At 39.2% G+C, this 26,616-nt stretch overlaps 1 protein-coding gene across 5 annotated transcripts in view; it reads left to right on the top strand.

Annotated features, from left to right (window-relative positions):
* Window positions 1-26,616, top strand: part of ZSWIM6 (zinc finger SWIM-type containing 6) — a 117,084-nt gene that overhangs the window by 58,629 nt on the left and 31,839 nt on the right. For all 5 annotated transcript variants that reach the window (XM_061618872.1, XM_061618882.1, XM_061618891.1 and 2 more), the window contains 2 exons: window positions 9,593-9,741; window positions 12,031-12,181. In XM_061618872.1, the coding sequence (XP_061474856.1) occupies window positions 9,593-9,741; window positions 12,031-12,181 (300 nt within the window). The remainder of the gene's footprint in view (window positions 1-9,592; window positions 9,742-12,030; window positions 12,182-26,616) is intronic.

Here is a 26,616-nt window from a genome sequence, read left to right on the forward strand (position 1 = left end):
CTTTATCTGGGCACTGCACTGGGAGACTGACTGAAAACTGCCAGTGAGGTAGGCTGCACATCATTTTTGGAAGAATCATCATAATAGGGTTGGATAATAGTGGAAGAGTATAAAATATGCTGGATTACATGAGGTGCATGGAGATATGGACTTGTCATGAATGGGGCAAAAAAAGAGTGATCTTTAGCTGCTTATGATCATGTTGTATGGGGACGCAGCTCTGAAACTTTCAGTGATGTGGCTAATACCATCACTGTGACATGCTTTGATGGAGAGCGATGCTTGGCTGAACCACGTTGTCAAAGGTTGTAGATTATTGCTATTTTGTGTGGTTTTATAGGCATCCCATGATGTTTTAAAGCAGCTTTTGAGTAAAAACTGACAGATAGTGGTTATCTCCATTAAGTGGCATAAGTGGGAGCAAAAACTGAGTTCTAAATTTTATTTTAAAACATTTAGATATAAGATTGAAAGCAGTGTACAGTGTGAAACAAAAAAAAACACTCAGGACAGTAAATAAAACTTTAAAGCAGACTAAAACTTACACAATTAAATGAGTTATTATTATTACTACTATTAATGCCTGGGTAAATAAAAAGAAAGGTCTGGAGCCTAAATGATAGGTTCGACTGGAGGCAATACCTTCTGGGAGCTCTTATCATAACTGGGATGTTACTGCTGAGAAAGCCCTCACCCTTACACATTTTGATATCTCTGATGGAAGAATTACATGGAGAAGGCCTTTGCAGATGTTCTTTAAGAGAATGGACAGGTTGATATGGGAGCAGGCACTTCTGATATTTGTGTCTCAAGCCATTTAGGGCTCTAAAGGTTTTTATCAGTACCATGAATTAGACCTGGAAGTGAACAAGCAACCAGTGAAGCTGTCTAAAAATTGGGATGATATGGGTGAACCAGGCCACACCAGTCACAATTAGCTCAATTCTGTACTAATGGAAGCTTTGAAACAGTCTTTAAGGGTAGCCTACAGACAATGCATGGCAGTAATTTAGTAAATCTCTGGAAGGTTACCAGAGCATGGATCATCATGACAAGACACTCTGTCCAGAATTGGTTGCAGTTGGTGAACCAGCTATTGATGATAAAAGGCACTCTGAACTACTGAGGCCACGTTGATCTCTAGAGTTGTGTGACAGTGAAGGAAGGAAAGTGTGATATTGGTAAGAAGAGGGTAACATTTAGCAAATAACCACAGTGTATACCGTAGTGTCCTGCAGTATCCTATGATATATAAGATACTAAAGGACATTGTATAGGGTAGACAAGTGAGAAGAAAACAAAACATAGGTCTGATGAGTTTGTTGGCCCTCCTTTAGTCTAAGACATATCCCACAGGAAATCATTGGAGGTCAACAGCTGTGACATCCCATTTGGAGAAAGGGGTAGGTCAGAGTTCTGAAAGCATTGTGATTAAATCAGCATACAGGGCTTTCTTTGATTGCGTGAAGTGGCCTGAAATGAGGACTTGCTAGGCTGTGTTTGGTTACCTGTCAAGACTGCCAGGCCTTATCAGTAAGCAGTATAGCAATGAAATATGTTTGCTATGGTGACAGTGTAAACATGACCTTAGGATCAAAAAAGGTTGGACAGGTGTCTGATCTACTTATACCAGGACTGTCAAAATACAGGCTCCTCGGGCCTTATTGGGATCCTCAATGTGGGTTTTTTGACATGGAGCTATTACTAATACACATGCTAGAAGAAAAGATGACTCAGTAATAGATAGCACATAGTTGTTCATCAGTCTCTCCCATTGTGCCCTATAAATTAGCAGCTCAGGTGTCAAGGAGTGTAGGAAGTGTAGGACAGTGGAGGGATCTGGAAGGGAGTATTGTATAGTTTGCTATTTGTACCCAACAGGAAAGAGTGGAGAATGGGTGGTGGTCTGTGGTTGATAGGCACATGACAAGGATGCCATGACAAGGATGTTTAGGATGGCAGGGTTGATGACACAGCTGTTTTGTTATGTTGGAACATTTTTTTATGGTAAACAGTGGTGTATCTATAGGAGTAGGGCACCTATATGATAGATAATTGGCATCTGTGGGAGGGAAGGGGTTCTTTCGGTGTAGCAGCTGTGGTGCCAGAGGGATTTGGGGAGGCAAAATATGGGAGCCTCACTGGGATTGGATAGCAAGGCATATTTTTAGAAGCTGAGTACTGTCTACCAAAGCAAGGAAGGTTTGGGGGAAATGCCTGTGTGGCTTCAGGTGGCAAAGTTGATATTCTAATCATTTTGAGTTTTCACTTCTCTCACCCAGCAGTCCATCCCCCTCATTTAAGTATCTCCCAGGTTAAGTCTATGTACATGACTGTATCCTATAAAGTCTGTGTAGAGAACATGGTGTCCACTGGCACACATAAACAGCATGCTGCATGGAGCAGCTGTCCTGCAGAGACAGTTTCAAGTGGTTTCCATTGCCATATGCTAAAGACTTTCAGCCTCTTAATGGAGGTGCTTCGTTATGAAAGCTTTATGGAAGAAGCAAGTTTTGTTTTTTTGTTTTTCAATAATTTTTATTCAGATTTTCATAAAACATACAAGACAAAATCATAAAACATTCAAAGACAAAAAACAAAATCAAAAATAGTTAAACAAAAAGAAAAAAAGAAAAAAGAAAAAAAAAACAAAAATAAAAAATAAAGAGTAAAATATTGACTTCCCATTTGTCAAAGATCAAATCAGTTATAAGTCTATAATATATAACAATCCTGTCTCTTAAGTCATATTATAAAATCACTTTCCTCCAGTAGTTATCTTACTTAATCATCAAATCTCATAAACATTACTTTATTCTTTCCACAAAAAGTCAAAGAGAGGTTTCAATTCTTTAAGAAATATATCTATCAATTTTTTTTTCCAGATAAGCATATCGATTAATCCATCTCATTACTAATTATGATAATCTTATTGTCATAACCATAGTCAAAATAAACATTTCAATTAATCCATCACATCAGAATCTGTTAGGTTCAGTAATTTCAGTAGCCATTGTTCTATTATCCCTATTAGTTCCATTTTCCATCTTCCATCTTCAGTAGTCTTGTTAAGTCCAGTAATTTCAGTATCCAATCTTCCATTATCAGTATTCCATAATAATCTTGCTGTCAAAGCCATAGTCATATAATAAGAGTCTGATGGGAATTACCTCTATCCCAAATATTTTCTTGCCATCCATTCTGAATAGGTTGCTGAAATACTGCTGTAAAATCATATCTCTGTTCTTTTTTTCAAAATACACTGGGTCATCTCTTGAAAGTTTTTCCATTGTCACATGGCTGCAGTTAATTCCATAGATTTTCTCTATATTGGGCTCCATCACATCATTCCAGTCCAGAAGATTATCCATGCCATTAATAACTTTATCTCTAGAATCTTCATTAATTTCTTCAGAGATAACATTGAGTTCCAAACAATAGATTTTATTTCTAAAGTCCATAGACTCCAAATCTTGTTCCTGTTCCACGTTTGTTCCAATCTCCGGGATCTCCTCTCTCACATGGACCCCTGTTCCAGTCTCCAGGGTCTCCTCTCTCACAGGGACCCCTGTTCCAGTCTCCAGGGTCTCCTCTCTCACAAGGACCCCTATGTCTTTAATCTCCTGTATCTCCAAACAATAGATTTTGTTTCTAAAGTCCATAGACTCCAAATCTTTTTCCTGTTCCACGTTTGTTCCAATCTCCGGGGTCTCCTCTCTCACAGGGACCCCTTCCAGGGTCACCTCTCTCACAGGGACCCCTATATCTTTAATCTCCTGCTTCATTTTACTCAATTCAATTTTCAGCTCCTTACAACCCTGTCGCAGGTTTTGTTTCGTTATCTCAATCTCATCCATTATTTTCTGAAACATAGTTATTTCCAGCTTCTCAGCCACTTTCTTAATTGCCATTTTAAAAGAAAAATATAGGAAAACCACTTCTTATTTCAGCAACAATTGGGTTAATACTCCAAACTTGGTGACATCACAGTATAAACAGAGCAGACAGCCTTATCTCTCCATGCTTAAGTAAACAAAATGCAGTTCCCAGGATCGAAACAATTAATGGCGGTCGTCAGAAAACAGATTCGTCAAAATAAAATAGACCAAAAAGAGAGTAGTCTCAGACAATATAATATTCTTCAAAATAAAAATCTGGAATAGAAATCCCTCTTCTGTGTATATCTTTAGAATGCAAATCCAGGACAGCTTTTTGCAACAAAAACAGAGATAAGCTATTAATTAGTGAGTAGCAGAGAGAAGTTATGGCTCCCCAGTGAGATGTCAAAAACCGATCAATCTGGCAAATCTCTTTTAAACAGCAACAATTTAAGTCAAGTAAAAGAAAAATATAGAAAGAAGGGTGCTTGCCTGTTAGTGAGTTCTCTCTTAGAAGATAAGATGAACGTTCGCTTTATCAGATAGAGCTTGTTGTTGAAAATCCGTCCCACCTTCGTCGGCTGGACCTCGTCCCATAAATTAATGAGATCTGGTCGTCCCAACAAAAATAGGCTTTGAGGTTAATCTCTTCGTTTCTCCCTACCCGGGAGAAGTTTAATCAGTCAAAAAAAAAAAAAAATCTGACTGATATATCTGAATAAGCTTCTTTTGAGGCAGGAGCCCGTCTCAAAAGCAGGCACAGGCTAAGTCACCCTTCCCGGAAGTCGGAAGAAGCAAGTTTTGAATGTGGTTCTAGAGTTTGGTCTAAATATGTTGAACCTCTTCAATCATACGTATTGTATATTTGGTGTTTATAAATAAGTTTGGCAAAAGCTAGTCAGTATGAAAGTGAAAAACTATGGGGGAAAGTCTGTTGCACCTTTTAATTTGGTAAACTGTAGTACCTTGATTGTGATACCCCAGTCCTCTTCGGAGGAGTACCTAATATTTGAGATGTGGCAGTAGCTTTTATTAGTGGACCTTCTACCTTGCTGAGTTGCAGCTTTTGTAATTATTTGAATGTCAGTCATAAATGTTAGCTGTATAGCTGATAAGATGGCTAGACTGACAGTCTGTCCAGAGCTATTCCAGTTCTGTGCATGAGCTCTTTTACAGAAAAGGATTAAAATAATAAAGCCCTACCTGTGAAACTTGATTTACAGCACAGCTTGGTCATGTTCAGAATTGGTAGATCAGGCAAATAATTCCCATGCTGTAGCATTTTTTTAAAACAAACAAAAAACACTGATCAAACTGTTTCTGGGAAGACTTAAATGTCTTATATTTTTCATAAGCTTCCCCCCCCCTCACATTCTGTCTTGATAGTGCCACCAAGATGCTCTCAACGGTTTTAATTATTCTATCATAAACATTGTCGCTTAAAGCAAACTTTGTAAGGATAATTTTTTAAAATGGAAGTCTACCTTGAATTTACATTAGTGGGTTTTGGTTTTCTTGGCTTGTTCCTCAGCACAATAACTGATCGATAGAAGCACTGAATTTTAATGAACTTCTTACTATACAGAGACCTTTTTGTAAATGTAAAAGGTGCCAGTCAGAAGTTCTGTTTAAAGCTAGACTTAGGTTTCATCTCTTAGAAAATCCATAAAATACTGGCTAGGGCTGCATTCACACTGTACATTCCACTTGAAACAGTCATGACTTCCCCCAAAGAATCCTGGGAGGTGTAGTTTGTGAAGGGTGCTGAGAGATGTTAGGAGTCCTCTGTTCACCTCACAGACCTGCAATTCCTAGAGTTCCCTGGGAAAAGGGATAGATTGTTAAACCACTCTGGGCACTGGAGCTCTGTCAGAGGAATAGGAGTCTCCTAAAAACTCCCAGCATCCTTCACAAACTACACTTCCCAAGATTCTTTGGGGGAAGCCATGACTGTTTCAAGTGGAATAAATGTATGGTGTGAATGATAACAATAATAAATGTATGGTGTGGAATAAATGTATGGTGTGAGGCCTAGAAAAACATGGCACACCTCTTTTTCTATATGAAAAGATGTGTGTGGTATTTGCAGCTTTGATTACTCCCTTCTTTGCCTCCTATGCCTTATTCCAATAATTAACAAGAGGGTACAGTTCCATAGGGGGATAAGCTTGCTTTGGTACCATGCTCATTCATGGATAAATAGCCACCTGTTCCCTGACCTGGTACACAACAGTGAGTGGAATTTCAGGCACTGACTTGGTTTCAGATCCCCACACAGCCATGAGGCACACTGGATGGCCTTAGCCTGAGCAAATGTGTCTTGCTTAAGATACTTCACAGGTAATTTGAAATACTCGTTGAAATTGAAAAATGTAGTATTGAAAAAATGACCAGGTACCAAAGGATAGACACAAAATAATAAAAAACTATCATTCTTTGAAAAAGTTTTTGTTGACTGAATCTCATAGATAAGATGTATACTGATTTGACTTGAAAAATCACCACCATGGGAAGGCATCTGGAGTTTATGTAGCTCAGCACTCAAGACTAAGTTTTATTTAATTAATAGCTGTTCTTAATACGTTGCTGTCCTTTACTTATTGTTGCTCATTTTAAGAGAATGCACTCTGGTTTTAGATACTATCTTATGGAGGGTTTTTTTTAAAACAAAAATATTTTAATTAAAAAAATCAATACATTGTGAACTAGGAACTCCCCCAGTTCAAATTTCATGAATTGACTAGGTGGCTTTAGGCAAGTCACCATGGTAAGCTCAAAACCAAATCTCACAACACAGGGCTCAGCTTTTTTTTAAAAAATGCACACATGATATCTTGAAGACACGACCCATTTAGAAGTTATTTCTCATCGTTACTAACACATGGTATTAGTTATTTACCTAGAACAAGTATTGTGACGGAGCCTTCAGCTTGGTGTTTCCAACGTAGTCTCATAGATTTGGAAGGGACCTTGGAGGTCATCTTACAACACACAAACATATAATGTTTTTTCTAGAAAAATCAGGTTGCAGTACAAAGATCTCTTTAAACTTTATGGCATCTCATGTATGTGTGTATGGTGTATGCGTGCACACTATCATTCACACACTGGTTCCATACTCTTGCAAGGTACTACAGTATAATCAGATAACACTCTGAAGATGCTTGTTGTGGTTTTCTGTCTGAAACTAAGCAGGTCTTGGCCTGGTGAGTATGTTTTATGGGAGATGTATGGAAATCACATGTGCCAACCCAATGTGAGCCCCTTGGAAGAAAGTGCAGGAAGCCAGTGCAACAATTTAATATCCTGGGTATTGTGCCAGCATATTTATTGTCATCACTAGTCCTGTAAAAATACTGGTTTAAGTATTTTATGACAGTTCTGCCAGATTGCTGTGTACATATTTCATTGGTGTTTATCCACATTTGTATTGGAATAATTAATTGTTTTCAACTACTTGCCAAAGTAATATCATCTTTTGTGTTGAAGTGCTTGTTCCCATGCCTTCCCTTAACAAAAAATGTTTTTGGACAGCTTGAAAGTAATGTCAAGTATATACCACTGGCATGCATTAAATGTCTTAAAATATTATGGGGGGGGGAGAGAACTTTAAAAAAAACTTTTCTGATTTTTTCACAAGTGTTGCCTTCAGATGTGTTTGTGTGATTCTGAAGAGAGTAATTTGACAACATTTTATATAGAGCCATAAGCAGGAATTGCTCTAGTGTTTGAAATGGGCACTGACTGCATTGTCTGAAGCAAGCCTAGGTTTGTGTTGTGCATAAGGAGGGTCAAGAACTCTCTTGAGGCCTCAAGTATTTGTTGGTCTTAGTGCTTCTAGTAACGTCTGGTCTTTGAAATATTCCAGCAAATTCTAAAGCAGAGGCTCATTGCAGCGAGTGCAACAGTTCAGCCTCCCTAATTTAGAAAGATATGTTGCGTAAATTGTGGGAGCATTGTAAATGGAACATGCAGCTATTTTTTTAAAAAATGGTATTAGTAGCTTACTCTTGAGTACAACTTCTTTTTCTGTGATGTAGAGAATGTTGAACTAGGACCAAACAGATCCAAGTTCAAATCCCCACTTGGCCATAAAGCTCATTGGATGACCTTGGGTTGTTGTCACTCTCCCACACTTATTTACCTTACAGGGTTGTTGTGAGGATAAATTAGAATGAGTAAGAACAATGTATAGCAGGAGTGGGGAACCTCTAGCCTGCAAGCCAAACTTGGCCTTCCAGGCCATTTTGGGGAATCCATGCCCACCTGCTGTACACCTGACATCATATATAATATCAGGTGTGAGGTGGGTAAAGGGGCTTCAAATGAATAATTGGGAGCTCAAAGTGGGTTCCTGATTCTTCCTTTGCTTGAGTAAGGTTACATTCCCAACCACCCATCAGCTGTGCTTCCCCTTTCTACCTCCAGACATTGAGATGGAAAGGAGAGGTGTGGAGAGACTCACAAAGGGCAACAGATTTTGACAGGTGGATGGGACAACCCACATGTCAATCATGTGATGTCATAATGATGTCTGTGATTGTCTGGTGGGTTGCCTGCCCACCTATCAAAGTTGGCCTGCAGTGTAGGGCCAGATAAAGAACTGCCCTACAAAGCTAAAAAGGTTCCCCACTCCTGATATATAAGGTGGTATTCATTGCTAGTCCTATTCAGAGTAGACCCATTGAAGTTAACAGGTGTGACCAGCTTAGGTTCATTAATTTCAGTGAGCCTACTTTAAGTAGGACTTAGCTGGGTATGACCCATAGTTTTGTTTACAGTATTATATATCACCCAATAATACTCTCTGGGAGGTTTACACTAAAAAAAGACAATAAAACTTAAGCATAAAATCTAAAACAGTATAAAAATAGCAGCAGAATAAATCCAGGCTTAAAACCAACAAAGAGAAACATGGAGAGTAGAAAAGATCTTTGAAAGCACTGAAAATTTTAAGATTGAAAAGCTTGGGCGAAAGATCCTTGAGGCAAAGGTGGGCTGTAAATGTGGCTAAATAAAATATATTGGTGAGAAGTGTACCTGTAAAAGCGGTGCCTCCTATGTCAGATCAGTTCTATGGAAGGCTGTTTGTCCAGGTGTGTACTTAATTGGGGGGGGGATTATTGCTTGTGAAAAGACCTCTTATTTTGCAAAGACATTATAACTAAGGAAAGCATTGTGTAAGTTTCCTTTCTTTTTCAATGTTTGTCAGTATCCTAGCTGTTAATCCATAACAATCATAATGTGGTGTCTTCATACAGTCGCACAACTAGCTTTCTAAAGTGTTGAGCAGAAATCTTCTTCAGGCTTGAGAGCCATTTAACCTTAGGTTCTGGAGATTGAACCTGCAAAGCATGTACTTGAGCAGTGACCCTGTGCAGTTATAACTTATCAGGCTGGTGCATGTGTCGACTTTCTAAACTGTTGGCACTATGTTCTGACACTGCATCACTATGTGATTTTTTTTAACACACCTCTCCTCTTCAGTCACTTGGTGTGTGACAACTCAGTGCACACAGAATACTGTGTGTGCTGTCTCTCTTTGTGTAATGCTGTTATTGTATAGTGCCAGCAGCTAGAATTCAGCACGCATACCTGCAGCCACAACATGGTTACAATGGGAGCAACCTGATCCTCATGCACCAATAAAACCAGTCTTCTGGCTCTGTGTGCGTATATATGTATATATATTTTTTCTTCTATTGTGTTGGTAGGTGCCCCTGATCCAACAGCTGGTGCTAGCATAGATGATGAAAATTGCTGGCATCTGGATGAAGAACAAGTCCAGGAACAGGTCAAACTCTTCCTCTCCCAGGGTGGATACCATGGATCAGGGAAGCAGCTCAATTTGCTTTTTGCAAAGGTAGGTAGAAAAAATGTTTGCAATTCCCTTGTATGTTTTTACCTTGTATCCAAGTTGGCCCTCAATTTGCTATTTTTTTCCTTAATGATGTCCCTGTGAGCTTATTGGAACACTGTTTGGTATTACTACTAAATGGTTTCCTGTGGAGGAATGCAAGTCTGTGTAACTTAAAATCAGCTGTATTTCAGACTACTGGTGGTTTTGGTGTCAGTGTCTGTAAAGCCCCCAACTGCTACATGGGGAATAAAAGGGCTTTCCAAAATAAATCCAGCTCTTTGTTGCTAGGAAAGTATGGCTGTGATGTGTCTTAAGGACTCAAACAAAGGTGTGCAGTGTACCCCATAAATATTTTTTTTAGAAGTTTACAACTTTGAAGCCTGGCTCTTGACTTTCCACATGTTTTGAGCTTGCATTGAAGAATTAGTACATTCGAATGAGAACCTTTAGTATGAAACCAGAATAATTTGCGAGGAGGGCTTTTTTGCTCTGGATGCAGGGCTGTGGAGTCGGTACACCAAACCTTCAACTCTGACTCCTCTATTTTTCTACTGTCCGACTCCGACTCTGGCTCCGACTCCTCTATTTTTCTACTGTCTGACTCCAACTCCACCCAAAATTGCTTCTTGTCAATCAAAATTTATTTGGAAGTCAGAGTCAGTACATTTCTACCGACTCCGACTCCTCCCAAAATTGCTCCCGACTCCAACTCCACCCAAAATTGCTTCCGATTCCGACTCCATGACTCCGACTCCACAGCCCTGTCTGGATGTTTGGGGTTGTTGATATTGAGAACGATAGCCCAGTCCTCCACCATGAGAAGGCTTTGAGGTAAGGTGGGGGATGGCAGAACTCTGAGTGAAACAGGAGTTATCTCTTCCAGGCCACTGCATTGCCAACAGCTCTATTGCTTAGGTAAGACAGCTTCAGAGATAAGTCTACAGAGGCAACCTTGGGGGTAAAATTGCTTCCATTTGTATACTATTCATGCTTTTATTAACCAATTTATACAGGAGCTTCATCTGTTTTCTGCATCAAAAGTTAGAAATGCAACATAAGTAGAAATTAATAGGAGCAAATTAGAACATTTGTTGTGTAATGAAAGACTGGCAGAGTTGATTCAGTCCAGAATGGAATGTTGAAGCCAAGAGTTGAGAGCAGAGTAGGAACCTGAAACTAGAGTCAATTCATTGCAGGGAACTGGAACAGTTAAAACTGCAGGTTTCTGATGTCAGAATAATGTAATGTCAAGCCAGAGTAGAAGCAATGGACCTGTCCAAGATTAGTGTGTGCCTTGCAACCAAAACAGGGTCCCTGTCACACCAAACAGACTGACAGAAACCTGCACTATTTCTCCTTCTTTAAATAGTCAGCAAAGTCTCCAGAGCAAAAGAATGAGGGGCAGGAAGTATGTTTTGAGAAATTTTGTATTAAGAGTGTGTGCTCTCTCTTCCTAACGTGTCATGGTGAAACTTGGGGCTACATAACACTGACACTCTTAAGCTGTAAGAGGACACGCTGTGCCAGTTAATGTGTTTCGAAGAATTATTCTTACACACACACTACTTTTGAGGCAGTATGAAAAAGCATGAATTGCCTCCCTATTTTATGGCGATTCATTTCTTATAATTTTTCATATTAAAATAAAGTTAAATCCACATATTACAGTTTGTGTAGCATAATTGCACAAAGAAAAACTAGTTGGCATGTGAATATCAGCCTTAGCATATATATATATATATATATATTAATGTTTGGTTTTCCATTGTAGATGTTCATAACTGAAGCTTATTAGTATTAAATAGTATCTGTTCCTATAATATATAATTCTATATTTAATGTCATGGCAGTGGCCCATAGATTATATAACATTTCCTCCCACACATGGCATAATTTGTTTGTTTCTAATATGTTGGGTATGCTACTTTGGCAACTGTTATGTTAAAAACCAATTTATTTTCCTCTCTTTGGCCTTTTTTGTGTGTAACCTGAGAGCCAAACCTTGGAGTCCAGAAGAAGATCACCTTGAAGAGTTTGTAAGGTAACACTGTTACCAATCTCTCAGTATGGGACAAGTCCACCATAAATGTAAAGAAGTGGCTCCCTGAGAATACTTGCAGTTGCCCTGTGTAATTTGCCACCTTTCTCTCCAGTTGGTACAAATGCAGTCCTCATTTCAGTGTGTGTGATTTGCTTCCAAGTTGTTGTTGTTTTGTTTTTCAAATGGTAGGATGTTACATTACGGGGGCCTTACCTGTGTTTTTTGTTTCTGTTGCTTGTTTTATATCCTAGGTGCGAGAGATGTTAAAGATGAGAGATTCCAACGGTGCTCGAATGTTGACATTGATAACAGAACAGTTCATGGCTGACCCTCGTCTGTCACTTTGGAGGCAACAAGGAACTGCAATGACAGACAAGTATAGGCAGCTCTGGGATGAACTAGGTAAAAGCAAAGAAACTCTGTAGTAGATTTTGAAGTAAGGAAACACTATATTAAGAGGCGTTGGCTCTTGTTAAAGGAATAGTTGCCAGTCTTTGGGAAATATGGCACCTTGGGCACTTTGTTTTCATGGGCAAAAGCAGTGCATTTTTGCTAAACCCAAGGACATGCAGCCAAAAATAACTACTACATGACATGTTTAATAGTAGGAGCTGGAATATAAACACTTCCTAGGTAATAAGTAATCCATTGTATTAACAAGAGCTAGGGCGGCAGCTATTAATAGTAAATGTTTACCTTTGTGCTTTTGGTCTGCCTATCTCTCAATTCTAAAATGTCTATGAAAGGACATACTGCTTCAATAATCGGTTTTCGTTTGGTGTGGAAAATTGTGTGGCCCTCTGTTTAAGCTTGACAGATGGTATAGTGTACACCCAGGTTCCTAAGTTCATAGTTTAGTCAAGCGGGTATGTTTACATGGGCTTTTTAATATAACGTGGCTCCATTTTGTGCCATGCTTGGGTTTGAGGGGTAGGAAGACAGGAAGATGAAAACACTGTTAATTGATTTAGGGGGGGTGATGGTTTATTCTCCAAACTAGACAACTTGCTCAGCACCTGAATCAAATGGCCTTGTGTATATAATAGCTGCTGAGTGTGCATTAAGGATATTTGGAATGAAGAGTATAGTAGTACTTGTTGACTTCAGCTGGTAATAGCAGCTGAACTTCATACTCACGTTTGTCCTGGGACAAGTATGATCGTCTGCTCGAAAATCAAAAGAATGTAAAGCTGGAAATTGGCCTGTAATTAAGGCTGTTTCTTAAGGATCCATATGCTTTGAGTATCTTAATCTACCTTAATGGAAACTGGAACCAAAATAACTGCCACAGTTGTAATTCACACCTAGTGTTATTTTGGTGCGTCGTGTATTTTGGAATAGGAGTGCCATATTTTTACATTGCTCAGTATGAAATGAATATAACACTGAAAGGTCCAGAGGTGCAAATTACAAGCTGCAGCTATTTCAGTTTATCTTCCGCGTAGACAAGCAATCAGTAAGGGAATCCTTGCAACACATTCCATCAGCATTCTTCTGGTTGTACTATATTTAATAATGACCCTGAGTGTATTATGGGAATCTGCTTGGACAAGGGGGAGAGCTGTTTGAAACTGGTAGCTGCCAACTCAGTACTCTCTCAACTGAGAGTTGCTTAGTGGAGGGAAAGGTTGCTCTGGTCCATAAGAGTTCCATCTCCTTTACTAGATGCCTTATGCTAGCCTTTCCCAACTAGTGGGCCACCAGATGTTGTTGGACCACAACTCCCATCAGCCTCAGCCAGCATTGCCAATGGTCAGGAAAGATGGGAATTGTGGTCCAACAACATCTGGTGGCCCACTAGTTAGGAAAGGCTGCCTTATGCAATCCATTTTGAGTTTGCACACCTGGAGTTGTATACCTGAAGATGTATTGAGGACTCCTGTGCTAGGAGTAGGGATGTGCTAGAATTCTGCCCAATTCGGATTTGTTACCAAATTTTCCATTAGCTCGCTTATTCTCAATCATTGAGGATTGAATTTTAAGCTAGTGAATTTCTGCAGCTATTTTTGAAAATGATTTTTTTTTTAAAAAAAGACCACTTCTAAAACATTGATTGTAAAAATGATAATTTATCAATATTTCCTTTAAAAATATTGGCATTTCCTTTAAAAATATAGATATTAATTCTTTTTTTGCCTTGAGTGAAAAACACCATGGATTGGTAAAAGCAGCTGCTAGTGGATAAAGAATAAATTCGAATTGATACCAGACTGTTAGGTTAACAGAATGCTTTTGAACCGGCACTGGCTAGTGGATCCCATCCTGGGAGTCTTGGGGGACTTCAACATCACTTTGAGGTCCCCTTTGCAAGTATAGCTCAGGATTTCAGAACAACCATGGCTCTGTTCCTATGTGTATTAAGCCCAACACATGTAGATGTGGTGTTTTGTACTAGACTGTACTGGATGTTTTTCAATTAGCCCCAGACTCTGCTTACTGTTCTGTTGAAGCTCTTGGAGTAGTGAACTCAGGAATTTTACATAGGAGCTCCTAGGTACCCTCTTCCTCTTTCCAGATCCCACACATGTACAGGGAACTGAGGGTAAAGAGATAGCTGGAGCTATGTTTAGAGCACAAATGTTGGATAAATTGCTGGTCTTGACTGAGCATGGATTTGAGACCATTTGAAGGCTTATCACATGGTAGTGATCTTTCTCTGCCCCCATTTAAAATATCTGCTGGAGATTGCACAGATACAGAGTGGCAAAAGGGTTCCTCTAGGATAGCGGACATTCTTCTAGGACTTTAGAACTTTCAGTGGTGGTCTGGGAACAGTTTTGCAGAGTGCTTCATAAATAAAATTAACTAAAATCATTCAGACTTGAATTCCACTTTTAGTAAGAGGAGTTACAGCAGAAATGTCCAGTGCAGCCTCTTATTCAATTTCATGGGATGAATTTCAGTTGTTGACATCTCATGATGTGGAACAGGTGTTTGAAACTTGCTCATTTGACTGCTACTTGCTCATTTGACCCATGGCTATTCCACCTAGCATAAAGTTTGCAGGAGAGGATGTTGGATTCTGTGTTGGTTAATATTCGTCTTTCTCTACTGCTTTGAAGGAGACAGTAGTGAAGTCTATCAAAGAAACATTCTCTCAACTGTTTTGTACTAGGAAATGATAGGCTAGTCACAAGCTGCCTGTTTTTGCTAATGTGACTAAACAGGCACATGTGAATTGATAATCTGGATCCATTTCATAACTAGCTTCAGAATAGAAATTACTCTGATCATCCTGAACAGGCCACACTGGTAGAGAGGTGGGGAAACCCATTGGATTTTCTTGATGGCTTTCGATACTATCAACCATTGTATCCTTCTGGACTCCTTCTGGGTTGGGAGTAGAACATGGCATTCTGCAGTGGCTGTACTTGTACCATGTAGGAAAGTTTCAGGTTGTGGTGGGAGTACTCCTCTGCCCCAATAGTTGTGTTGTAGGATTCCATCATTTCTCCAGTGTTGACTAATGACCAGTGTTGGTGATTTGGGGTTTGGAGCTCTGTCGGTCTATAGATGATACCCACCTTCATTTCCCTTTCTCTCTTGGTTAGGTGTGGCAGACTTTACCTTGAATTGCTTGAGGCTGGTAAAGGGCTGGATCCCTCTCCCCCTCCCTCTCCCCCTCTAATCTACCTTACCCTATCTAACCTAACCTATCTAATCTGTCTATCTATTATTTGATTTATATCCCGCTCTTCCTCCCAGCAGGAGCCCAGGGCGGCAAACAAAAGCACTAAAAACACTTTAAACATCGTAAAAACAGACTTCAAAATACATTAAAACAAAATATCTTTAAAAACATTTTTAAAAAAAGCTTTCAAGACTTTTTTTAAAAAAGTTAAAAACGATCTTTCAGGTATCCTGGTCCCAAGCTGTATAGGGCTTTGTACACCAAAACTAGAACCTTGAAATTGGCTGGTAGCAAATGGGCAGCCAGTGCAATTCTTTCAGCAGCTTTCTTTCAGCTTTATTAATAAATTAATAAAATATGAGAACTCATAGTCATGTTCAAAATCACCTCTCAGATCTGTAAACACAATCCTCAATATAATTGTTCACTCATTATGTGGCTTTCATATATATAATTTTTCAACAACAACAAGAAGTACATAACAATAAATGAGCACTTGATAGACAAATAAACAGTGTGGTGGTGTATTTCGTGGTCATACAAAACATGTTTTCAATTATGCTTAAAATATGTTCAAAAATGTTGACTTTGAATTCAGCCTCAGTGAAGTAAGGCCTTACAAATATCTACCCCAAATAACCTCTCCAAATTACCATATGCATCTTTGGAGGTCTAGGTTCGCTGTTTGTCTAATAAAGGGGAATCAAGTTGTGTCAAATTTAGTTGTGTCAAGTTGCGTCAAATTTATCGCATTTTGACCTTCCCATGACTACCCTCCTGTGCTAGGTCAAGTGTTCTGACAGGGTGATCTGTCATATTGTGTCATACCAGCCTTCCTCTCCTTTCCAATGCATAGCCACCTCTGCTTGAGCAGCTGCTAGCAGCATGAAAATAAATTATTTAATGATGAGAGGGTGGGTCTTGCAGATTATCAGTGGACAGTAAAGCCAGGACTGGGTTGGCCTTCATAGCTCTGCCTATTACTATGCTTGAGTTCAGCTGAAACCAAGTTCCAGAAGTGGGCCATCTTATCGCAAAACCACCATAAGTAGGCCACAGTTGCTGTCTTGCTACTTCCCCTCCAGCAACGAGACAAAATACTCTTGTTAATGCAAAACAAATGGACCAGAGTCCAATGCCATCTTAAAGAAGCTTTCAGAGCACCTTCCCGAATCCTTGAAGAAATAGTGTGGAGAGGGGGGTTGTCCCATATTGTTCGCCAATCTTCTGGGTTTGTTTGCACATCTAAATCCCTCTTCCACACCAGCCATAGTCCATCTGCATAGCCCATCGAATATTCTCTCAATAGCTTATAGGTAGCTGATCCCAATCCCCTTAATTATTTTTCTGGCAACATAAGTGCTCAAAAGTTGCTTGTGACCTAATGCCCTCTTCTTTTTTTCAAAAGGTTACCAATAAAAAGTCTAAACTGTGATAGTTGGAACCAGCTGTAGTTGACACCTTTCAGTTTTGTTCCTAACGTTATTTCAGTAATTGGGCGTCCCTTTTCCACCAGGGCTGTCAAGGACTTCCATCCCTTAAATTTTTTTTTTTTTTCAATAATTTTTATTCAAATTTTCATAAAACATACAAGACGAAATCATAAAACATTCAAAGACAAAAAACAAAATCAAAAATAGTTAAACAAAAAAAAAAATAAAAAATAAAAATAAAAATAAAAATAAAAAATAAAGAGTAAAATATTGACTTCCCATTTGTCAAAGATCAGATCAGTTATAAGTCTATAATATATAACAATCCTGTCTCTTAAGTCATATTATAAAATCACTTTCCTCCAATAGTTATCTTACTTAATCATCAAATCTCATAAACATTACTTTATTCTTTCCACAAAAAGTCAAAGAGAGGTTTCAATTCTTTAAGAAATATATCTATCAATTTTTTTTTCCAGATAAGCATATCAATTAATCCATCTCATTACTAATTATGATAATCTTATTGTCATAACCATAGTCAAAATAAACATTTCAATTAATCCATCACATCAGAATCTGTTAGGTTCAGTAATTTCAGTAGCCATTGTTCTATTATCCCTATTAGTTCCATTTTCCATCTTCCATCTTCAGTAGTCTTGTTAAGTCCAGTAATTTCAGTATCCAATCTTCCATTATCAGTATTCCATAATAATCTTGCTGTCAAAGCCATAGTCATATAGTAAGAGTCTGATGGGAATTACCTCTATCCCAAATATTTTCTTGCCATCCATTCTGAATAGGTTGCTGAAATACTGCTGTAAAATCATATCTCTGTTCTTTTTTTCAAAATACACTGGGTCATCTCTTGAAAGTTTTTCCATTGTTACATGGCTGCAGTTAATTCCATAAATTTTCTCTATATTGGGCTCCATCACATCATTCCAGTCCAGAAGATTATCCATGCCATTGATAACTTTATCTCTAGAATCTTCATTAATTTCTTCAGAGATAACATTGAGTTCCAAACAATAGATTTTATTTCTAAAGTCCATAGACTCCAAATCTTTTTCCTGTTCCACGTTTGTTCCAATCTCCGGGGTCTCCTCTCTCACAGGGACCCCTGTTCCAGTCTCCAGGGTCTCCTCTCTCACAGGGACCCCTGTTCCAGTCTCCAGGGTCTCCTCTCTCACAAGGACCCCTATGTCTTTAATCTCCTGTGTCTCCAAACAATAGATTTTATTTCTAAAGTCCATAGACTCCAAATCTTTTTCCTGTTCCACGTTTGTTCCAATCTCCGGGGTCTCCTCTCTCACAGGGACCCCTTCCAGGGTCACCTCTCTCACAGGGACCCCTATATCTTTAATCTCCTGCGTCATTTTACTCAATTCAATTTTCAGCTCCTTACAACCCTGTCGCAGGTTTTGTTTCGTTATCTCAATCTCATCCATTATTTTCTGAAACATAGTTATTTCCAGATTCTCAGCCACTTTCTTAATTGCCATTTTAAAAGAAAAATATAGGAAAACCACTTCTTATTTCAGCAACAATTGGGTTAATACTCCAAACTTGGTGACATCACAGTATAAACAGAGCAGACAGCCTTATCTCTCCATAGTTAAGTAAACAAAATGCAGTTCCCAGGATCGAAACAATTAATGGCAGTCGTCAAGAAACAGATTCGTCAAAATAAAATAGACCAAAAAGAGAGTAGTCTCAGACAGTATAATATTCTTCAAAATAAAAATCTGGAATAGAAATCCCTCTTCTGTGTATATCTTTAGAATGCAAATCCAGGACAGCTTTTTGCAACAAAAACAGAGATAAGCTATTAATTAGTGCGTAGCAGAGAGAAGTTATGGCTCCCCAGTGAGATGTCAAAAACCGATCAATCTGGCAAATCTCTTTTAAACAGCAACAATTTAAGTCAAGTAAAAGAAAAATATAGAAAGAAGGGTGCTTGCCTGTTAGTGCGTTCTCTCTTAGAAGATAAGATGAACGTTCGCTTTAACAGATAGAGCTTGCTGTTGAAAATCCGTCCCACCTTCGTCGGCTGGACCTCGTCCCATAAATTAATGAGATCTGGTCGTCCCAACAAAAATAGGCTTTGAGGTTAATCTCTTCGTTTCTCCCTACCCGGGAGAAGTTTAATCAGTCAAAAAAAAGAGAAAAAACTGACTGATATATCTGAATAAGCTTCTTTTGAGGCAGGAGCCCGTCTCAAAAGCAGGCACAGGCTAAGTCACCCTTCCCGGAAGTCCCATCCCTTAAATTGACCATATTGGTCTGCGTGACAAAAAGAGGGATGGTCAAAAATAAGAATGCAATCAAATTTATTGCAATCAAACACAATCCTCAATATAATTGTTCATTGATTATATGGCTTTCATTTTTTGTTTCTACAAAATCACTTGTGAGGGGAAGGTTGTGCCAAGATCAGTTGAAATTCCTATCTTTAAATTGATAAATGTTGACTTTATAATGTGTATTAGTTATAATTGCTCAATACATTTGGAATTTCCAAAAATGGAAGAAACACAACCTTGAATTAATAAGCTTAAAGTACATAATGTAGTCAAATATACCAGGCAGTAAGACAACTCTTGTACACCTTTGGTTGTTTTGTGGCTTTTATTTATAAGGATAAAAAAATATTGGTTCAGTTAGCCCAAGGGCTAGGAACCTCAGGCTACCCTCCAAGCCTCCCTATCTGGCCCTTGAGACTCTCCCCACACCCCTTGCCAAGCCACTTTCCCTCTCCCCAAGCCACACCCTTCACTGGCTCTGTTTTGCACCCTCCAGAATATGTCTTTGATCTCTGATAATGCCTATCCCAACATTGTTTGCCTGGATGGGAGGGTAGAGAGGGATGTGTAGAAACTACCTTACTATACTGTTGCCTTGCCTTTGCCTCTGGCCCTTCCCACCACTGGCATGTGGCCCCTGACACGTTACATGGAAGAGAATGCTGAAAAAGATTTCCCACCCCAAGATAGCTCAGAGTAAGTCTCTGGAAGATCACATAAAAATTCTAATGATTGAGGCTTTGTATATTGGGTGTTATTGTTACTGTTTTAATATTTTAGATCAGTGATGGGGAACCTTCGGCTTCTGAAGCTGTTTTTCCCAAACTGCACTCTGCTCACCTGTCAAAGTGGCTAGTGGGAGTCACTGGGCAGAAAACAGCCCACTGGCTGGATCCCGTTCGCCACGTCTGCCCTTGATGCCCTGCTGAGTAATGTCTCCTTAATCAAAGTCTAAGCAATTGCAGTGTTAATTATTTGGTATAGGGCTAGTCCTCCCATAAATTGTTTGCCACTCCTGCATTTGAAATTGGTCATTCAAGCCCATACAGTACTGAAGGAGAGGCCAGCACGTTTCAATTGCTGGGATGGCAGAGTGCACTGATCTCGCATGCCTTAAGGGCTGTACTGAGCACACAGCTGGGAATCCTGGTAAATGTTGCCAAAAGCAATCCCAAGGTAAGGAGAACAGCAGGTGGCAAATGAAATGTCCATTCAATATGTGAACTAATTCTTAGTTGGCTCAGTTTGGAAGCAAGTCCAATTTGGAAAGATTTTGCCCACAAGGATATTAACACAGACCTTCCTTAAATTCAGTGGCAAGTTGGCAGAAGTTTTCTGCTAATGAATACTTTGTGTGATTTTTAGATATCCATTATATCTTAGTTGCCCTATATGTGAGCCATCGTCATGGAATGGTTCATCTGAAGAGACTTATTTAACCCCTCTTGCACAAAGACACACATGTTCTGTTAAAGGTTACTGTTCCAAGCTGCAACTTAGTTCTGTTTAGGTGCCATCAGCTCTTAGATGTTAGACTATCCAACCAAAGTACCAGCTGCCCTCAGAGGAGTTCCTGAGGAGGCTTTCTCCTTAGGAAAGTTCTCTAATTACTCTGAGCACTGGAGGCTTCCCACTCTTCCCTATACCCACTCCCTTAAGGTCAGTAATGTTACAGGGTGTTTAGGTACATAGGATGGATTTTGACCTTCCAGTACATCTATCGCTTTTCAGTTTTTTTGAAACCAAAGGTAATTTTTGTTGATAAATATAGACTGCTGAAATTGCCTGTGCTCTTTGGGGGTTTTCAGTAATCAAAAGGTAAATAAGCTTCTGTTCACATTCAAATCTAGTGTTTTAACTAGCTCTTAACCTTTCAGAAGTGCATCTTCAAATGACAGATGAGTAGAAATTTCTTTGGCTCCACAGTTTTGACTATTTTTTTCTCCTCCCGAAGAAGCCATCTTTTTAAAAGGATGCTTTAGAAAAGAGGGAGTTGCCTTTATGGAGGGCTGAGCTAACTTAAGATGCTAATTGAAATTCAGCAAATACTATCAAGGTTCCCATGGTCAGGTGGTTAGTGACAGTACTTTCTTTGACTTTACACTTCATTTAGTATGTTAGTAGTGAGTACAAAGGAGTTTCCAAGGTAGGATCCTTTCTAAGACTATAAGGACTAGCTGACAGGATGGCCCATTAAGATAAGGGAAGGGTTGTTGTTTGGCGGAAGATGTTCATTTACATTTGAAAGAAACACCAAACAATATCCAAACCAAGAGAAAGTGGTAGTGATGATTTTGAAATCCATGTTTCCTAGAAGTGACAGGACACATTTACACAACAGACTATAATATGGTCAGTTTCCTCTTACAATACTTAGGGATTTAGGTTGGATTTATAAATGTGGTATCAAAAATTGATCAAGAAAGGGCCCTTTCACCACACCTGCCTTAAGTAGCTTCTGAGAGAATTGGCATAATGTAAATGTAAAATATATGAATACAAGGAGCATTTAACAGCATCTGTAATCTTAAATACCATAGTTGCTCACATCTAAGATTCAGGTAGGATCGATTCAGAATTTAACAATAAGTTCACTAACTGTTTACCTTCCCTATGCACATGCATATTTTAGAGGATTTTGCAGTGACTGTGGCACATTTAATAGTTTTTTAAGGCCATCTTGTGACTAAATATGGTTTTTAAAAATTGTTCATAACTATCCTTATATTGGAGCAAGCAAACTTTGCTCAAATTACCTGTCAATGGCAAGAAGTCAAAGAATTGAAGTGGTAACCCTTCATATATTTAGTCTAATCTTAAGCATTCTTCTCATGAAATTGGGGTGGTATGCTTGGTGCTTATTGCTAGTGCCTGTTGCAGGCTTTTAGGTGGTCATAGGTCAAAGTGTTGCCTCCCTTCCCTGGAATGTGTGTACTTATCCACAATTCAGTGCAATCCATGGGGTTTGAAATTTGCAACAACTCCATAATAGTCATTTGACAAATTAGGTCTGAGTAGTTTCTGGGCTGCCAAAACAAACAAATTTTTTTCTTTATTGGGGGTGGGGGGAAGGAAGAGCGATTTGACTTTGTGCCCCTATATACGGATCACATTGCTGCAAGGCTGTGCTTTAGAATTAAATGCTGAGCACTACCAGATGCCAGACATAGAGAAGAGGCTGAGTTTTGTCAGCAAATGGGTTCTGCAAGTTAATTGGTGTTTTCTGCAGGCTCCTGGCTGTGATATGAAATTGGAAGCCCTTTAGCCACATGGATAATACAGGGCCTGAATACAAATGTCACATGTTGCCATCGAGACCCACTGAGAGACAATAGCACTCCCCACTTGAATGCTGTGCTATTACAGATCATTTAAATATGGAGGGGACGTTTTTAAACTAAAAGCCCCATTTGCCTTTTAATGGCAATTTAAATGTCCTCTTTAGCAAAAGCTAAGTGACAAATTAAATGAAAAAGTGTCCATATATTTTTAAAGAAAGTTGTAATGCAAAACAATATTTTATTGCTTCTCATGTGCCACGAATAAATCATTATACTTGTCAACCCTAAACCAAGCCATAATTGGCACAGCTACTGTTATCAAAGTGGGACTGCTCTTGTGACAGCTTAATAAAGCTGAAACTGTTAAATTAAATCTCAGATGCTTTATCTGATGAGAGCAGTCAAGCAGAAGAATCTGTGAGAGGAGTATCTGTGCTTGGTGGAGTGATAGAGCCCAACAACTTGTCAACATGTAGATTACAGGATAAGATATATATATATATTCTGATCTCTGGTTTTCATTATCTCTTCCTAGCCTTCCTCTTATTTTTGGAGTGAGAAAACATCACATAAGTCTTGTAATTCAAAATAAGCTTTCAGTTTTTTCCTCCCCTTGGACATATGTATCAACAAGGAAAGTTTTTTAAATTGAAGTGTGAATCTAGCATCGTGGCAATGAATGAATGAGGGATGTTTATAGCAATGCTTCTGCCTATCTGAGGCAGAAATGGATTATAAGATAGTGTAAATTTCTTGGCTTTTGTTTGCCATTATTGACTTAGCTAAGATTTTTGTGTTGCAGAATTACCTCAGTTTTTCCAAGTTTCACAAGGAGTTTATTTTATTTTTACCGTACAGCATTGTTCTCAAATCAGATTGGCATTCTCCTTGCAACAATTGCTCATTGATTTTTCCTGTTGAATATAGGAGACATTGCTGATATCCTGTGGAAGCTGCTGCTTCAATTCTTTAGTCCTCTTTGAGTTCCTGCAGAAACCTTTTCCCGTCTAAAAATATAACTTGGGAAGAGTTTATACAGTTAGATGTATTTTGGCAAGCCTCAGGCTCACGTCCTCCCTCCTACTTCACATGGGAAGAGATTGAAATCTTCCACTTCTAAACTAGCCACAGCTTACATCCAAACCTGGAGCTGTGGTTTATTATGATTCTGGTTTGTTTGAACTATCAACAATTATATTCAAACTCAGAATTGTGGCTTGTTCTAATGGGGAACTGTAGTTCAAAACTGAAAGCTTTCAATTTCCTCATCGTCACACATAGAAGAGGAGAGGGGATGAGGAGTGCACAAACTGAGGCTTGCCATGCTGCATATGCACAAGGGGAAATGGGATTCCAGTTAAGTCTGAATCAGGCCAAAGAGGAACACACAAATATCACTGAATCATAGAGCAGTTTGTCAAAGTAATGCTGAGATGCATAGATCCTGCCAAACATTTCCATTTGTAGTCTAAACCCAAATGAGTGGTGGGAACATGATTGTACATACTTGCACATGTATCATGAGATAGGCTTTTGTTGTCATTAGGTGCTCCATCACATATGTCTTGTCTAGCAAGACTTAAACTGATTTCTTACCAGGTGGTACTTTGTCATTTGCAGGTTTGTGGTTTTTTTAAGCAAGCTGTACCATCTTAAATAGGATTCCAAACCAGCATGCATCCTGAAGTGGTTGTGTTATTGGTACTAAATACCATGACATATTTTGAAAGCTTGACTTAAAGATGAAATAAAAATAATCTAAAGCAGGGGTTGCTCGCCTTTTTGGACCAAAGGATACATTTCAAATTTTGAGGGTGTGCTGGGGGCACCAGTCCCAAAAATGGTTGCCATAGGGACGTGGCACAACACAAAAATGCTGCCTTGGTGATGTGGCATATCACAAAATTTGAGAGTAGTCATACTGAACCTTTTTCCTTAATTGTATTTCCATACTAGAAAAGGCTTGACATGTTGAATTTGTGCCTGCCATACAGCTGTTAAAAGCACAAGAATCCTGTTTTTTTCCCCATGCCAACCCTAAAACCTAGGTTTCCATTCTGTACCCATTTACCTGGAAGCCCCATTAAACATAAATACTTACTTCTGAATGAACATGTATATCATTATACATTGGCACATTATAGATTAGTACACAGTAAGAGCACACTCATCCATGATTTTATCATTGAGACCAACCTTAAGATGCAAATCCCTCTGAATGGAAGGAAAGCATTAAGGAAGTTGATGTGCTATGTCCCTTTGTTACATCCACCCTCCACCACGACGCACAGAATGTAGCTTGCAGAAGAGCCATAATTCCCCCTTGCCATCAATGCTGCAAGTAATCTATTGCATTAATCAACCAGCTAGTGTGAAATGCATGGGGAGTGATTATACTATCATACACAATACAATCAGCATGAAGCACTTGTCAAGACCAATACATCAAAGTTTAATTCAGTAATAGAATGAATTAGAGCAAAATGAAACATTCTGTACTTGAAGAAGCAAGCATCCATTGCAAGTCCTTCATTGAATGCTGTGTAGGAAAACCAGTGAGAGTGTGTGAGCCTGAATAGAAATTGCAGCCTCCACCTAATAGTGCATGCTCATATCCATGAGATTTACAATGGAAAGTGCAGCACAGACTTGCATACTTTTATATTCTTTGCCCATCGTGGCACTAGTTTAATTAGATTGTCCTTTGGGGCCTGTGACTTTAATTCCAGTAGACATCTGATTGAATGGACAGAGCCTGTTTTGATAGTTGAGAAAGCTTGCCTTTTGAACACGATCGTGGTAGGGAGAGAGTAGTGGTTAGATTAGATTAAAAGGCATCTTTCAGCAATAATAGTATGCATGCATTTTATGTTTAGTCAGGCTTTCTTAGATTGAATTGTATAAGCATCTGATCCATTCCACATGCAGCACTGCCACTATCTTAGCCATGGTTAAGAAATCTGGGTGACAAACTTGCATACCCCTTCCCCTTCCCAGTTCTTTGGCAGAGTTAAACCATCTTGCAGTGCAGTGTAACCATCTTTATGTCAGTGCAGATGTGCCTCTCTTAACCCATTTGAAAACAGGATTTGAGACTGTCTTGCAGGCCCTGCTTTTAGTTAATCCTGCTGAGCTTCATTGCAGACTTAATGCTGCACAATTACTTTAGTGCTGGCAATAGAGGGAAGTTGATATTGCATAGTGGCATAACAGCATAACACCTACTTGCATATCTCAGAAATGCATGGACTCTGTACATCCCTCACGTATATTCACCAAATATACTTATTCTCAAAAGGTTGAGGGGTGTTGCAGTAGTGTTTAATGCACAACTCATGTATTGCCTATATGGGCTGTAAGATTTTGTTCCTCACAATTCTGATTTTATAAGGGAGATATCTGATGAAATAGGCTGTAGTCCACAAGACCTTATGCCATAAGAAATCTCTTAGCCTTTAAGGCATTCCAAGTCTTTCTTTTTGCTGCAACAGATGAGCATGGGTACCTCTAAGTTGTATGTGAGACAGTGCAGGAAGCTCCTGTGTGGGCCTTACCTAATCAGTTCAGGGTAGATAACCTCTATAGCCCTGCTTGGCCCTTCTCCAGGTGTAGATGAAACATGTGGAAAAAGGTAGAGTGAGACCATGCCACTGGGCATGCCCTTTTGACATCCTGCATGCATCTGCAAAGCAGCTCATGCTTGCCTACAGATCCATATGTGTAAGCATTTCATGCAATTGGGATTCCTGATTGCATGGAATGTCTGCCCATGTAGAACTGCATGTGAGTATTCCTCCCCTTTGTAGACATTTTGCTGAAAGTGCATACGTTGGGGGGGGGGGGAAGGAAGCATATTCTGATGAGAATTGCTGCTGGAAACATGCCCCGAGGAAGAATTTGTTCCAAAATGTGTTGGGCCTAGAAATAAATATAATTTCAGGTCCCCGGAGTTTTTCCTCCTCTTTGCCTGCTGTTAATGCTTTCCCCATGTTTGTGTAGTTTTCTGCTCTTGCTTTGGGATTTTTCTTTGGGAGAAGGCAGGACCAGCGTCATAGCTGCTCCCTCCTCCATGTGTCTTGCCTCTGTGTGAAGGAAGTCTGAAAAGGGCTTATGACTGGTAGTTAAGATCGAAGTTTGCGGGTCTGGTTATCAGGTTGGCTGAACTCCTGTTGCAAATAGCTTAGTG

Source organism: Rhineura floridana, chromosome 1 (assembly GCF_030035675.1).
Source record: "Rhineura floridana isolate rRhiFlo1 chromosome 1, rRhiFlo1.hap2, whole genome shotgun sequence".
In the NCBI taxonomy this organism is placed as follows: domain Eukaryota; kingdom Metazoa; phylum Chordata; class Lepidosauria; order Squamata; family Rhineuridae; genus Rhineura; species Rhineura floridana.